The 15,690-nt window shown below is 44.9% G+C and overlaps 2 protein-coding genes across 2 annotated transcripts; one reads left to right on the top strand and one right to left on the bottom strand.

The window, feature by feature from the left end:
• Window positions 1–152: 152 nt before the first annotated feature.
• LOC133170797 (disintegrin and metalloproteinase domain-containing protein 11-like) lies at window positions 153–11,482 on the bottom strand. Its single transcript, XM_061303937.1, has 26 exons — window positions 11,059–11,482; window positions 10,171–10,364; window positions 9,463–9,539; window positions 9,282–9,348; window positions 7,583–7,665; window positions 7,439–7,502; window positions 7,232–7,292; window positions 6,835–7,007; window positions 6,588–6,659; window positions 6,329–6,495; window positions 6,172–6,256; window positions 6,017–6,107; window positions 5,689–5,740; window positions 5,305–5,404; window positions 5,082–5,153; window positions 4,917–5,009; window positions 4,765–4,845; window positions 4,587–4,637; window positions 4,445–4,508; window positions 4,259–4,364; window positions 3,788–3,907; window positions 3,545–3,713; window positions 3,366–3,477; window positions 3,138–3,228; window positions 2,619–2,636; window positions 153–2,546 (listed from the first exon to the last, which is right to left on the bottom strand). The coding sequence occupies exons 1-26, from the start codon at window positions 11,117–11,119 to the stop codon at window positions 2,531–2,533; spliced, it is 2,340 nt and encodes a 779-aa protein (XP_061159921.1). The 5' UTR covers window positions 11,120–11,482; the 3' UTR covers window positions 153–2,530.
• Window positions 11,483–12,485: 1,003 nt separating this feature from the next.
• Window positions 12,486–14,631, top strand: 42sp43 (P43 5S RNA-binding protein). Its single transcript, XM_061303947.1, has 9 exons — window positions 12,486–12,626; window positions 12,698–12,798; window positions 13,174–13,270; window positions 13,369–13,457; window positions 13,561–13,634; window positions 13,694–13,774; window positions 13,841–14,070; window positions 14,139–14,192; window positions 14,260–14,631. The coding sequence occupies exons 1-9, from the start codon at window positions 12,486–12,488 to the stop codon at window positions 14,515–14,517; spliced, it is 1,125 nt and encodes a 374-aa protein (XP_061159931.1). The 3' UTR covers window positions 14,518–14,631.
• The last annotated feature ends 1,059 nt before the right edge of the window (window positions 14,632–15,690 follow it).

The following is a 15,690-nucleotide window of genomic DNA, read 5'->3' as shown; positions in this document are numbered from 1 at the left end:
TTAACATTATCTAAATGGTATTTATAGCTAATAAACAGAAAATAATTTAGGACTTAATATGGGAAAAGGGAAGCTGATTAACACTAATATTTTTATACTCCTAATACAAACTCAAACATCCCATAACAGCATGACAAGAGTCAATTAGAAAATAAGTTGAATTTCTTTTATTTCTTTTTCTCTTCACTTGTCTCTATCCGCAAGCTTTTTTCTTTTCTTTTTTTAATTTTGTCTAAATTCAAAAAGTGTCTAAAAATATGGTCTTTTTTTTCTCTTTTAAAATGATGATTGATAGCAGCTCTGCACATGACATAACTCACGCTCTCTGTATTCCTAATATGTGCCATACTAGTGCATACCACCAGTGCAAAGCTCAACCCCCCCCCCAAAAGTGCACGCTCATGCACACTCACTCTCATGGCAGTGCACAGGCTGCCCTGACAAAGGATGAAATTAAAATTTACAAACAAACAGTACAAATAAAAAAAAGTGCCGTTCAAATTATTCCCCCTCAACAATACGGTGCATTTTAACATTCAGCATAGCTTGCACATATTTACATAAATAGCTCATTATTTTTGTGATTTCGTCACTGCAGGTAGTGATGTGCTCAGGGAAACAAAATGGCCGCGTGAGAATTGAGTAGGAAATCACACAAAGGAAGTGGCATGCTTTTGTAGGCTCATAAAGGGCTAAGGGAAAAGTTTTTGCCTTTTCTTTGACTTTTTTTTGCCATTGCCATTTTCTGCAGTTGATTTTATAAATGTTCCTAGAAACAGGGCCTGTACAGGTCATAAATAAATTGTGTCTCGACTGCTCTCTGAGCTCATCAGGTCGGCACTGATATTAGTCGCTCTTGGCAGATGATAAAGAATACATACTCTTATAGTGTCTGCCCACATGTTGCTGGACATTTGTGCTCAGTCCGTAGCTTATACAAGTTTAAAGCACCGCAGCTCAGATGCTAAATTGCCTTCGGGTTAGTTTAGCATTGCCCTACTTTCGGCAGTTTGGCTGTTTAAAACAAAGTGTCATGTTTTTTCACGTTTAGTTTGGCAGTAAATCTGGAGCGCTATTATAACGTTTCTTTTTTTGGAAAATTTTTGTATGAAATCCTACCAATTTAACAATTTAAGAAACTTTCGATCAGGAAGTAGATCACAGACATGACAATGGGCGCTAATTGCTAATGAAGCAAAATGGACATCATCCACAAACACAAACAGAGGGGAATCTCCCTTCAAGTCCTGTTAGGTGACATTCTTCTTCATGTCGTTATTACATTGAAAAGTTGAAGGGCTCCGTCGTGACGTGCGCATATTCTTCTTCTGCTCTTTTAAAAAAACAACAAGCGTTCGGTTAAAATGTCCAAAGAGTAGAAACGTGGTGAACACTGACAAGGGTCAGTGAAATGTACAGTCTGGCATTGACAACGCTGGTCCTGTCAATTGATCCCAAAAAACACAAAAGTCCCTCAATACTTCACTCTTCTGAAACGTGGTCCACTTGGACCAGCTGTTTGGCAGTCGGAGTAAAAACACTTGGTCCCTCTTCAAGTCCTTCTTTGGAAAACATGCTTGGAATTTTCACGGTGATGAAGTGGCAGCACATTTGTTCCAAATAAAATCCAGATCAATTCCAGGGCAGTTGTTACAGGGCAGTCTGGATCAAATCCAGATTCACTACAGAATAGTCACAATAGGTTTGGCCCGACAATCGTCTATTGTCACATTTACTAAAGTTCCATCCATCTTTCTTAGGCAAATTGAAGGTAATGTTAAAATATCAATAATTCACTTCTTAGGTTTAGTCCAGATCCAGTATAGAACTGTAGCCAGATTTGTTCCATGTCCGATCCAGCGATGTGGCCCATATCAACCCAGATCCAAACCTGCATGAAGTCGTGATCCAATCTTGATCTGGTCCTGACCAAGTACACATGTTCCTTGTAGGGTCGAGGTCCATTACAGATGTAGTCCAGACTTAATCTAGAGCAGGTAAAGTTCTAGTTATTCCAGATTGCGTCAAGATCTGATCAGTCCAGGTCCGTCTGTCCGTCCGTCCATCCATTCATCCGCTGTCCCAATCCAGTCCAAACCTAATCTAGTCCAGTCCAGATATGGACCAGATCGAAGCTGGATCCAGTCCAGGTTCATTAACTACAGGAAATGTGCGTGTACTGTTGAGGCTATGGCAGGGAATGAACCTATTTAGCATATTAATCTTATTTTACACATCACGCAAGTCATTTTTCCATTAGAAGAAGATTGTGGTCCCGGCAGGCAGTGCAAACATCTTGGCTGATTTGCTTTTTCGTCCTAACAGTGGAGGAACACCCTGGCCGGTGTGTCCCGCACAGTAAAGAGGATAGAGGTGACAACAAAAGGAGGACTGGAGAGATGGGAATAGGAGTGGAAGACATTTTGTTGTTGTTCCCTTTTTTTTCTCCTCTATGCGACCAAGAAGAAGAAGTCAAAGAAAAAGAAGAAGACAGGAAGTGGGCAGGACACAGAGACTGATGGTGAACATCCTACCCTCCACCAGATCTGGAATGAAACACGCAAACGGTTATTCTCATTATTAAAGAAAGGGGACAAAACATAAGGAACAAGTCATACCTTCCTCTGCGAATGTTTCTGCATCAACAAAGCGTTTGTGAAGGAGAAAAGAGAAAATGCATTAATGACAATGACTCATGAGAACGTGTGTGCATTCTTGCAGGCGGAATACAAAATGGCAGGTCAGCACCTTGCTGGAGAATGAGGCAGCGATTCAGAAATTCAAAGTTAACATACAAACTTGAATTAATCTTTCATTTTTGACTTCAGAGGTCGGGCCACCCTAAAACCTCCCACCCGTCTTATGCTCACATGCACAGACTACACATACACACTGACCTCTGACCTAAAAGGATTCCTTCAATTGTGATTCAGATTATTTTTACCCAATCGGGTTGTTGTAAATGTTTAAAGGAGGTGTTCCTTTTAGACCAGAAGAGAAGCATGCACAGGCCTAAGCGTAGGGGACGGGGGACGCTACAGTGGTCCCTGGCAGACTAGACTAATCCTAAACCCTGGGAAGGTTATTGAGCGATGTGGAAGCAGACCGAAAGGACAAACGCATGCCAGAACTCTTACTTAAATCCCCATCCTGTCCCCCCTAGGACTATAGCTGCCAGGAGAATAGCACCTGCGATGGAGCCTATTATGATATTGGTGCCACTGGGACCTGCGCAGAGCAGAGGGAGGAAGGGGGAAAGGAGGAGAAAACACAACACCACTAGATCAAATTAAAAACAAAAACACGCACACACACCATCAACACTAGGGCTTTTTTTTGGAAGTGATTATCCTATCGATTATTACCTTTCTTTTCCGGGCCTGTTGGGACGGTGGGTTCGGGGATGGGATCAAAGACGCTGCAGTCCTTGCCGGTGTAGTCTCTGTCGCAGATGCACTTCACCTCGTTGCTGCACCTCTGCCAAAGCACGAGACGAGATCATCATCCCTCATCGACTCCTCGGGTCTGCTCAGTGTTGTCGTACCCCGTGGTCGGAGCAGATGCGTCCCAAGTTGGACCCCGCGCAGCTGCTGAGGTTGAAGGCCGCCACCGGGAGGCAATGTCGCTCCAAGCACATCATGTTGGGACCGCAGGGGGTTCCGTCCTCCACGTAGCCCAGGTCCGAGCCGTCCTCCAGCAGAGCGTGGCCGCCCCTGAAAGAAGCGAGCACGTGTTTCCCGTTTTCGCCCTCACTTGCCGAATCAGAACCCATTGAAATGAAACTCACCGACAGTCCAGGTACTTGTTCTGGTGGTAGAGGGTGAAACTGGTCACCTCGCCTTGAAGGTCCCCAAATTTTGGCTTTGTGCTGATGTTGGCGCAGAACAGGAAGCCACACAAAACGTCCCTTAGGATGACAAAGACACAGTGTAAAAGTGGGGGAATGCAGAAAATGCAAATGTTGTACTAATTACGTAGAATTGAACAAAGTCTTTTTCCACACGTTTTGAAATAAATGCTCCCTTCTGTTGTGCGCACTATGGCCACTAGGGGGCAGTACAAAGCTGCTTAGAATTTCAGTGGGATTCATGAGCCCTCAACTCTTATTAGTCATTCATCACGTGACTGCTGAGCCGTTCATGTTCAATCCATTGCTTTAAGTGTTAAAGCAACACAACATAGATGCTAAATAGCTTGCCATGGTCTTATTTGAACTATTTTTTGTCATCTGTAATAGAGATTATTGGCCAACACTCACGGCTTATTGCACTGAAGCCAGCCTTGGCCGCCGGGACCGCGACCGCAATTCCCTTTGTCCGTCCCCTCGGCGTTGAGTTTCTCGTAACAAAACCTGTCTGCGGAGTCTTGGCGGATAAAAAGAAAATAACAGCAGGATGAAGTCAGCTGTCGCGCACGCATTGCACACACATTTTTAAATACTTACTGAAACCCCAGAGCCCTCTACACTGGCCGTCTCGAGTGCGACATTGTCCGCCATAACAGCGACCCTGAAAAGGCAGAATGAAACAAACAGTATATCAAAAAAGTGACGTTGAAGTGGATTTGCACAAAGGCGCAGCACTTACTTGATTAGTTTCACACGTGTAGCCATCCAGCTTGTGGACGTTGTGAGGACACTGCAGGAGTGACGCACAAGCACTCTTACACCAATGCCGTAAACACTCCCAAAAGTATTGGAACAGCCAGGCAACCATACCAAAAGGTATACAGATCGTTCGAATGACGTTCTATACATGGGAGTACCTGGCTGGAGTCTCCAGTGCAGCTCTCCGGGATGTCACAGTCGTTGACAGCCTCTCGACACACCACGCCTCTCAGCTCATACTGAAAAAAACAAAACAAGATGGCGTCACAATTGATGGTCGACGTTTCCAAGAAATGTCTGTGGTACGCACCTTACAGCCGCGGCAGCACAGTCCATTGCTGCACATAGCGTCGTGGGTGAGCGTGCATTTTTTACAGCAGGCGCCTCCGCTGCGGGCGCACTCCTGGGGTCACGCGCACACACAATGTAGCAGGGCTCGCTTGGAAACGCCTCCCATTTGGAGATTTATACTCACCACCTGGGATCCACAATCACACTCTTCACCAGGTTCTACAAAGCCATTGCCACATTCTGGAGGGTCCAACAGCTGAGAGACGCACAGACAAACAAATAATCCATTGCTACTCTTTCTGGTGTGCGCGGTTTGGCCACCAGGAGGCAGTAGATATCAATCGTGAAGACACAAACAAAGAGGACTTTTACCACTACTGTGATTGAACTAATCTCGCTTGTCTCACCTTGTTGGGCTTGTTGAAGAGGCAACTGCCGCCTCCCTGGAGCAAGAACTGGAGGTATTCATCCACACTGCAGCGAGAAAACTTTCTGGGCAGATAGTATCTGCATTAAAAAACAAACAGCAATAGCGTCATTAAATGAAAACAGTGCAACGTGTTAATGACGTTATGTTACAATGCGACAGAAATGGAACCATCTGTAGTACAAATTGTGCTGTTGTACCATCTGGTGCAATGCACCAAACGCCTAAGTGAATTTTTCTGCTTTGTACAACATGAGAACTGACTGAGAATTCATGTGTTGGTATTATACTGCCCCCTGGTGGCAAGGCACGCATTGAAGTCGCATTGCCCATCGAACTGAAGCAAAAAAATGTTACATCCTACCCAGTGTCCTCCATAATACAGCCCAGCCAAGTGTCAGGACACCTGCAGTCTCCTGTGGAACAAAAAAAGCAAGTTCAGGATCACGTGATGATTTGGAAGAGGCGTTCCAGCAGGACGAAGAGTTAAGGCTCGCTTAACTCCAGTAACGGCACAAATGGCCTTTCGACATTAATCAGCAAACTCATTGCTCTGTGGCAGCAATGTTCCAAATGCAGGTGATAAAGCACCCCGAGTGAAATTACAAAAGTGCTGGTGCAGGGATGTTCTTTCAGCAGAAAAAAAAAAAAAAAGGACTGAGGTATTCAGCATCCCTTACGTTACATCATACCTGCAGAGCTGCGGGCATTGTTCCACCGCATCCCAATGTTCTGGCCCAGGCTCTGGCACAAAGTGATGGCCATGGCGCCGACATTCCCAAACTGAAACCGAGAAAAAAACTTTACTCTGGATTTCCTGTGGACAAAAGCAAAAAAGTCCCCTCACCTCATTGATGCCCCCTCCCCTCGTCGGCGAGCACACTCCTCCCGTGTATGCCGTCCCACTGCGGCCGCTCTGAAACGTACGCCCTCTGGAGACGAACAGGAGGAACACCGTAAGAGCGGAACCACCACGCCGCCTAAGTCCAAGTTAATCAACTCACGAGAAAAGTTGCACAACGTCGCTCTGTTCGCGGATGTTGTCCCGTCTGTACTTCATAAAATTCTGCAACGTGGTCAGCGGTTCCTCCACCACTGGCACCATATTCTTTGAGGTCCACGTCTCCATGGCGACCAGCACGATCCTCGTATTCAGCTGCTCCTTGTAGATCTGCGGTAACACCAGACTTGATTCATTAGACCGTCTGTGTTTGCGCGTGCAATAATAATAATAATGCAAGGATGCTAATCCAAACGACATACTGCGTCCGCCATGTTGACCACCGCTTTGGCAAAGTTTCTCGTCTGGCTGCCGGAGCGTCGCAGCTGTACAATCTGTGAGGAAACAAAACATCCATAAATGATGGAATGACAGTCGCACACACAAGGGTATAAAAGAGGCAGCAAGAAAAGTGCCACTTTTGTGTCGCGCTCCTGCTTAGACGCCACAAATGTGTTCTCCATATGCCATTTATTTATTTTCTACAGAACTTGACCTCAGAACGCTCACCATGTCGTTGTCGTTGACCACCATCAACTCGATATATTTGGTCTCGGTCTGCACGGAGGGTCTGCGAGCGAACCTCTTGGATCGCCTTAGCACCCCCGACGCCTCCTGCTGCTGACGCCCCCCTTGGTCTTCGTCGCCTCCTCTGCCATCCCACTTGTTGTCCTCTGTGCAGTCTTGGCGCACACGCACACACACAAACATCGCAGTTCATTATCAAAGTCATTAGGAAAGTAATTATCACCTTATCTGCATTATGCGCCAAAAATCTGGATCACAGTCTGAGGAGGTTTTTAGATCTGCAGCAATGGTGACAAGCAGGTGTAAAAAGGGAATGGTCGACCCATTGGGTTATTTTGGATGTTGTCGAATCGTGCGCACTATAAATAAGCGTGCCTACCTTCACACTGGGGGGAGAGCCTGAAATCGGACATCTTATGGATCAGGTGGGCGCCATTTTCCTACAACACAAAACAATCTGGTTTTATTTTAAACCTTCACCCACATATAAAATGGGTGGACCACTTAAAAAGGCATTGGGCAGGTTTAGATGGGAAGGTAGGAAGGAAGGCCCACGATATAATGTTAATTTTTAAATTCTACTTACCTCCTTGCTGTCATTGTAAACAGGCTCAATCCAGTAAGAGAAGACGCCATCTGAGAACATCCCACTTGGAAAAAAAGGCCACACACAAGATGAATATATTATAAAGTGCATAAAAGGTCAAAGTGGGGACAAAGGGGGTCTTACCACAGGCCGTGGCAGGTGGAGAGGGCCGCCCAGGACTCGGGCACACCTCGCAACCTTCCCTGGTAGTAGCAGTGCTCCCCTCCCTGCGGGCACACGCACAAACACGGAGGAGGTTTTACACAACCTGAAACACACACACTGTGCAACTTCACAGCTTGTCGGGATAGGTCAGCTGCGAGGTTCCGAAAAAAAACAACCACAACCTCCCACGGCAGAAGCGTTTGTGACCTACTTGTGTACCATCCTCGCCTCCGAATTACAAGCGAGGTGGAAGTCCTTCTTGGAAGGAGCTCTTCAATAAGTCAACACAGAAAATCATTCGGTAGCAGTGCGTCACTATTTGTCTTACTGTTCAAAAAGTGTCACCCAAGAGTAACAACTAAATAATCTTTTTTTTTTTTTTTTTTAATATATTGAGAAATTACAGAAAGGTACTACAGTTACGCTTTTTTTCCGTTTTAAAGTTTCTGGTTTTTTTACACTATTTTTTTTCTATTTTATAGATTGTTTTGTTTGTTTTTCAGAATAGTTTCTGGAATATCTTTTCATGATATTTAAATCGTGTATTCAGAAACACAGGGGAAATTATTCTCTCAAACAGAAAAAGAATGATTTAAAAAAAAAAAACTGAAAAAAAGCAATTCATAAATATAAGAAAAATATATTTTTAAAAACAATTTCCTTTCGACTTTTCAAATATTTTTTATGATCGATTAATCGGCTTCACCTCCAATCTAATCATAAAGGGGTTCATCTGCTAACAGTCAAAATGGAAAGCATTTAAGTTCAAATGTTGTCAAATGTCTGTCGTGGTGCTATTTCAAAAGAGAGGCCCAATTCGGTGACGCATGTCTCCAAACGCCTCCCACGTCCCCGCGGCGTCACGTGATGCCTCCGTCATGCGGCGCCACAATCTGGCCTCCTTGCAGGACTCCATCTCCCTCCATCCTACCTTGCCTCCCTCCAGCCACTCACAGCACACGGGAAGGCTTTTCTACACCCGTTCCCCCGACCCCCTCGTCTCTCATTCTCTCCGCTGCCAAGAACTTAATGACGCTGCTGAGCTAACTGGTTGCCATGGAGACAGACTCGCCATTGGTCAGGAGGACAGAGGCAAATCGGTTGGGTGGCTCGGTGGGAAGCGAAGCATTAGCATGCCTTCTGGTTACTAGAATGCATATGAAAATCTCCGTGGATTTCATTTTACTGTTATTTCAAGATGATCATCTCAGAGCAGTTTTTTTTTTTTCAAGCGATACACAAAAGGACCAACGTAACATGCAAAAGTACAAAATGGTTGTGCGGCAGACTACTTCAAAGCGCTTTCCAAAAATAGAACATAAAAATATCCCAAAGGCAAACGTGCAGATTGGTGGTGCTTAAAATAGACAGTGCAGCCACTTTATTAGGAACACAGATCCAAGCAAAGAATTTTAGCATTGTCGAAATAATGACTGCTTTTTTTTGTTGTTGTCGGAGGAGACCCGACATTCAAATAAGGTCAATTTTGTATTTTTTCACAAATTCATACGCCATATGGGTTATTTTTCTTTCTCCCCCTCTTGCACTCTACTGCCACCTGCTGATGACTGAAATGAGCCCACAGACTCCGCGTGCAAATGTCACGTGACCAAACCCAGAAAACAGGTGAGCCTCCTGAGTACTGTTAAGCAAGCCTATTGCTATTTCTGGTTCTTACCAGCGACTGCAAGGGTCGGCCGTCCGGCGTAAAATGTCGCTCCACATAGTCCGAGGACAGCAGGTGACTGCAAAGAAAGAGGTCACGTCAGGAACCGTGCCTTTGTCTGTATGTGTACAAGAGCTAATGTGAAACATCTGCAGATGTCGCCATGCAAAATAGCTTAGCAAGCAGTACTGACTGGTTTAGTTCCAGGTCCAGCGTGAATCTACGTCCAAGGGCTTCCATCTGGAAAGAGCTCTGCGCCAAGTGGACGGCCTGGAAATAGAACATTTCAAATAAATGCCAGACCAGAGAAAAATGAAAGTGAGACGACCATCTTAAATACGACGCCGTCCCGTCACGTGACAGGAAGTAGTAGCATCATCAGATCGCTACGACTTGGCCCGTGCCTCTTTGCAACCACGAACCCTCTTCATAATTAATGGGGACATACTTCAACACATCACTGAATAAATGAAGCCGCCGGGAGCCCCGACGGGACCCCTCGAATGATGCAAAGTGACGGCAAACAAAGGCCCGGCACACACGGGCAACACGCAAGAGGAATCGAGCTCGCGCACAAAGCAGGTCAGGCGGCGGGAGCGAAGGCGGTGAGGCGAGCCGCATTGACATTCCGGGGGATTCTCAGCCAATAAATGGGTCAAAAAGAACAGGCGCACGCGGCGTAGACTCAACCTTGTAGCTGCGGAGAGATGTTGGGAGACTGACAGCCCTGTCGTCTTGATGCCGTCAAGACAAACATGCTAGCAAAAGCCCGCTTAACATTCTCACACTAATGATAACGGATGGACTGATGGAAAAATCCAACACCTCTAATTTCATTTCAAGTGGACACTTGACACCCACTTACGCAACCACATTATCTCCATCCTGCCGTCAAACTCACCGAATTGTATGGCGTGTTGTTTTTCACTCTGGTGTCCAGGTGCTCATGAGCCATTTCCTGCTCCGACTCAGTCCTTCGCACCAGGCGTTTGGGGAAGGTCACCTGGGCTGCAGTATCGCTGCCCTCCATCCTCTGCCCGGGCCAGGGCCACCAATCCCAGGCACCGCCATCCTGGCTTGGGCTCCTGTTTACATCTGGAAGGCAAACAATGCTCAGGACATGTTTATGATAATAATGTTAATTTCTTGTGACTATGTGAGTCATTTATTCTACAAGTCTCACGTTGGGCTAAAAAAGATATGGATGTAATGAAAACAGATTTGAAAGGGAAAATTGGTATTGAGTTGTAAGATTGTGAATCCAACCAAATAGAAACCCAAATTATTCTTGATCAAAACAATCATGATTAGCAATCTGGCCATAATCATGCCACCCTTCCACAACAACAATTAAGGATTTTTGAGTCATTGAACCAAATTTAGCTTTCCACAAACCTAACATACGTGGTTTTGGCTGTGGGAGGAAACTGGACTACCCAAACATAGAAGCTTTTAGGCTGCAAAGCAACCATGCAAACCATCCACCCACTTTGCTCCCAAGAGCTTCTCAATGTATCTTAAAAAACACATTGCAGTCGTGTTGTACAAGTTGTGGCGGTGCATCCCCATTTGGCTTCAAAACAAGGAGTTGCTTGCTTGCACTCGAGGGGGCTGCGGTAGAAATGTGCCTATGCAGCAAAACCCCTCACATCCAGGGCCACGTCGTGCACGCCACATCACCAAAACCATCATGTTGATGCTACACTGCATGTGGGTGCAAAGAGGAAAGGTGGGTGGCACCGGACAAGCGTGCAAATATCCGTCTGCCAATCATCGTGTCTCCTCTTACCTGGCACCGCCAGCCGCTCGCCCACTGCAGCAAAGAGCAAGAAGCACCGCACCGCCAGCATGGTCGTCACACATTCCCGCCGGTCACCGCATGCAGGCCCCCAAAAACGTCACCCAAGAGGGGGAAAAAACGTTAAAAAAATAGAAATAAAATAAATCAACTATGGGAAAAGACCAAGGTGCTATGGTGCGCCTGGTGTCATCATCTCCCCTCCTGTTCCTCGTACGCGGACATTTAAATCAAAAGATGACACAGGAGCATCGTTGTTGTTTTTTATCTTTACAGCGGCAGGGATCGATGGATGATGGGTGACGATCAGTGAGGAAGATGCGCCGAGCAAGAGGAGAACGCGCAGCACCGCGGAAGCATCGCTCCGCAGCGTGCGCGTGCGTACGTACGCGTGCCTGCGGTATGCGGAAGAGGGGGCTGCGACGTGCCGGGGCACGTGGGGAAGCCGCGGGATACGCCCACTTTGGCCTCGAGATACGACTTTAAATCGTTCCGTGACCACACTCATAAATGGAAATGTTTGGATACAATATTGTCATTTATGACCGTACATTAGTATTTATTCTGATACTGACAATCAAAGGATTATTAGATTCAATCTGTCATATGGCCCGAGGACACACACACACACACACGAATCCATCACAGCCTCATGTCGCATTAAGGAAACCCTCGAAAACCTTGCAAAGCATTTACAGAAAATTGTCCAGAAGACCTCCTGCTAATGGAGGCACATTGTGAATATTCCATCGAGTGTAAGCACAAGCGACATTCAGTAAGGCAGACATTTACATCTCTAAAATTCTCACTGTAGAGTCGAAATAAGTGCAACAAAAAAAAAGCAATTTTAAATCAACTACAGATTTTACTCAAATACGTTCTTACTCGCCCTTCATCGGTACAGTTACAGTACTGTAGTTCATTTATAGTAACGGCAAAGCTACAGCGCCCTCTGCTGTGCAAACAGTGACATCACACCTAGAATTATGAAAAATAAATTAACAAAATTGTCTAGTAGATGCCCCAGGAGGGATGAAGTATTAAAGTGTTACAGTAGCAAAAGGCTGTCTACGCTGTATGATAAAAATATATATATTTATATAAAAACGTCTTTTAAGTCAATAAAACCAACGTCTTTTAAGTAAATAAAACCAACTAATCTTGACTGATCTATTAATCTATTTTTTTATTCTAACTAAATGTAGCAGATTAAAAAATAAAAAACAAAAGTCGTAAAAAATGAAAAAGTAATATTTACAAAGATTGTTGAATGCAAATAGCGTCACTGGATTCGCTTTATTTAAATGAGCAAAATGTCGCCTGCTGCTGCCACTTACCCAATTAGATGTCTATAAGAAAGACTGGAAACGGCGATGTTGGATTCAGTTTACTACAAAAAAGATTAGAATTTCAAAAAAATGAGCAGCGACTGTGCGGTTAAACCTTCTACAGGTTGTCCACAAGTGAGCCAACAGTTCAAGTGTCTCCACGCAGCGTGTGGCGCCACTTTCTCCAAGCAAAGCAGGCTACGGCAGCACGAAGCAAGTCACACCGGGGCTGTAAGTAAACGTTTTGAAAAATCGTATAATAAGCGGATTTAAAAAAACAAAAAAGACTATTTCATACTCAGCGTCCTTGGCAGTGCACTGTGAGCGGGTGCAATGGTCGATTCTCCCGGAAATCACATCTCCGTCGCCACTTAAGGCAACATGATGGTGTGAGACAATTCAAGTAAGTCACACTTTTAGTTAATAAATTTCATTTAAGTGAAACATTTAAGTGTAACAACTCAGAAAGTGGTTAAACGACAAGTGCTCATATGCTAAGTTGCGTCTTAAAATGCTATAAACGAGCGTCTCGTTAGTGCTAATAAACTAGCATTGCTAAAGTTGAGGTGGGGGGACATGACGTCATAGCACGAGATGCATTCTGGGACTTGTAGTGATACGGCTAATTTATCATAGACGGCATGGGTTAATTTCAAGGGTCAAATATAACCCAAAAAATATTTTATAGACTTTTACAAGAGAATAGAATTGTCAGAAAATCCAAATAAAATGCATGTTTATACACATATGCTTACATTCTTTGGTTTCTGCTTCACAGATGCGAGTTAGACACCTGCAATAAAAGTTTCTTCCAGGCAGACCATCTAAAGAGGCACATGTGCTACACCCATGGTGATAAAGAAAAGTACTTCAAGGTAATCCCCTCTAGAGGGAGCCAGAAGGCCAAACTCTATCGACAGTTCTGAGAAATCCACATCCAGCCACATCCTGCGGGCAAACTATTTGCTTCCAGTGCCCTCAGGCTGGCTGCTCCCTGACTTTCAAAAAGAGATTTCGCTTCAAGGTGCACCTACAAGAACACGCCCTGACTGCCAAGTTCAAGTAAGTTCATATTGGCATTGAACTGTGTCAGTCCGCCAGGTGGAAAACACAAAAATTGTACAAACGGTGGGAAAAAAGTTAAAACCCAGACTGTCTCCCGCAGGTGTTCAAAGAAGGAATGCGGTGCTATGTTTGACTCCCGCATGGCCCGAAATGCCCATGAGAAGAAGCATGCAGGTTGTCAACCTTTAAATGAAACCTTATGAGTGCAGAACTATTGTGATGTTACTATACAGGTTACCGCTGTCCAGATGAAAACTGCAAGGTGGTCACTGTGACTTGGAGCATGCTTCAGAAGCACATGGTCAAACACCCGTGTAAGTATAAAGTAAAATAAACCAAATAATAATCATTCAAAATTAATTTAAATGTTTTTTTTTAAGCAACATTTATATGCCAAGTCTGCAAAAAGGAGTTCAAGCAGGCCAACTCACTGCGCCATCACAAGCGGGTCCACGCCACGCACAAGCCGGTGTTGGTGTGCCCCCGCGACAACTGCGACGCCTTCTTCTCCACCACCTTCAACCTGCAGCACCACATCCGCAAGGTGCACCTGAAGCTCCTCAAGTACAAGTGCTCCTTCCCAGACTGCCCACGCACCTTTGCCATGCGGGTATGTAGCATGGCGGCAGCCATTTGCAATTTCTGAACACTAAATTTGGACACGCATGCATTCCGCAGGAGAGCATGGTCAGGCATTTGCATCGACATGACCCTGGTGTCGCCATACCCAAGGTAAGAAAAGTTACTAAAATCGGTAAATGTATTTAAAATATATATATATATATTTGTCTTTGAACAGAATCGTGACCGTCCCAAAAAGTGGTGGCAGAAGCGCGTGGATGGTCGTCGCCTCCCCCTGATGGAGGACAACCTCAACCGGCTGTTTGCTCTTCGCATGCGCATCTCACGCCGGGCTAAAGTGGAGGTGAACCTGGCGGGCCTGTTCAACGAGCGCAAGATCCCGCACTACGTCGACCCGGAGGTCAATCTGCGTGACCTGTTCAGCATCAAGAGGCCGCCACCTACCCGTAACGAGGTGGCGCCGCTGCTGGGCTAAGTCAAAGCTAACTTGATTTCTTTGATTGAAATTGGGTCTGTTTTTTTTTTCTTGGTTTAATGTAAGTGCTTTACATTGGTATTTGAATTTGTGCTTAAATATGACTAGTTGTCATTAAGGAATGGAACATCTTGTTTGTAATGTAAGAAAAAGGTGTTGACCCAATAAATGAGTTGAATTTTTGGCTTGAAAGCGCCGCTCCTTTGCTTTGAGACGAACACACCGATGGATATTAAAAATGAATAACAAAGCGACGCATATAACTAAGTGCTGAGTCACAAAGCATCTCTAGCACTTTGGGGCTGGCTGACACTTATGACAAAGTAAATACAAAGCTGTCATTCTGAGCAAAAGACGTTTAGGAACAAATTGGAGTAAAATAAAGTTCAATTTGTTTTACGTTTAAGCTTTATAGCATCTGAGATGTAAAAATGAGAAGATTTCATGATCTTAAGCAGATGTCGTACCTCAACTGAAATCTCAAATTAATAGTCAATTGTTTGGAATTGCTAACTGTTCAAGTAAACTTGTAAAATGTTATTTTAAAGATGGATCGAGCCCCGTTTATAAGAATACATCACCTGACATTTGAGGGTCAGCTATCACACATGATCAATCAACATTTTCTGACATGTCAATGAGTAATAAATTCAAAATAAAATAGAAACAATATATAACAGAGCGTAACTCAACAAATTCATTGTGGGAAGTGCATTCAGTGAAAGGAGGGGAGGGTGGGCGCTTTTGGGTCATCTATTCTGGAGGACAGTCTAATTTGAGCAGTGACGCTTTCATGCTTAACCTACTTCAATCGCTTTCCGACTAGCGCGGCCATGAAAGCAACGTTTGGCTGGTTTCATCCCAACCTTTGTGACCCTCTCCCTGATCTCTGGTCTGTGTGTGGGGTCTGGATTTTTTTTTTTTTTTTGTTCCGCCACACGCAGCTTACATACGACAATCCGTGTGGCATTTAGGATAGAAGCAGTTGCCATGGCAACAAAAGTCTAGCTTTTCAACGGAGGGTCGTTGACTGGAGCGAAATCGATGCTTTTAAGCGCCCTTTGTGAGGGACAGTGGTGAGTTGATGATGATAACGGGCGGGTGTAGCGCAATCATCCAGAGTGGATTTCGAGTTTGTGGCCCGCTGAGAATGACGAGCAGAAAAGTTCCATC

This window comes from Syngnathus typhle, linkage group LG17 (assembly GCF_033458585.1).
Source record: "Syngnathus typhle isolate RoL2023-S1 ecotype Sweden linkage group LG17, RoL_Styp_1.0, whole genome shotgun sequence".
NCBI classification, from domain to species: Eukaryota; Metazoa; Chordata; class Actinopteri; order Syngnathiformes; family Syngnathidae; genus Syngnathus; species Syngnathus typhle.
The sequence above is the reverse complement of the archived record's forward strand: the minus strand, read 5'-3'. Positions and strand labels throughout refer to the sequence as shown.

Coding starts and splice junctions, on each gene's coding strand:
- LOC133170797 (XM_061303937.1), bottom strand. CDS start 11,119: ATGCTGGCGGTGCGGTGCTTCTTGCTCTTTGCTGCAGTGGGCGAGCGG. Junction 10,365..11,058: donor CGAGCGGCTGGCGGTGCCAG/GTAAGAGGAGAC, acceptor TTTGCCTTCCAG/ATGTAAACAGGAGCCCAAGC. Junction 7,293..7,438: donor TTTACAATGACAGCAAGGAG/GTAAGTAGAATT, acceptor TTTGTGTTGTAG/GAAAATGGCGCCCACCTGAT.
- 42sp43 (XM_061303947.1), top strand. CDS start 12,486: ATGAGCAGCGACTGTGCGGTTAAACCTTCTACAGGTTGTCCACAAGTG. Junction 13,635..13,693: donor CCATGAGAAGAAGCATGCAG/GTTGTCAACCTT, acceptor GTTACTATACAG/GTTACCGCTGTCCAGATGAA. Junction 14,071..14,138: donor CACGCACCTTTGCCATGCGG/GTATGTAGCATG, acceptor TGCATTCCGCAG/GAGAGCATGGTCAGGCATTT.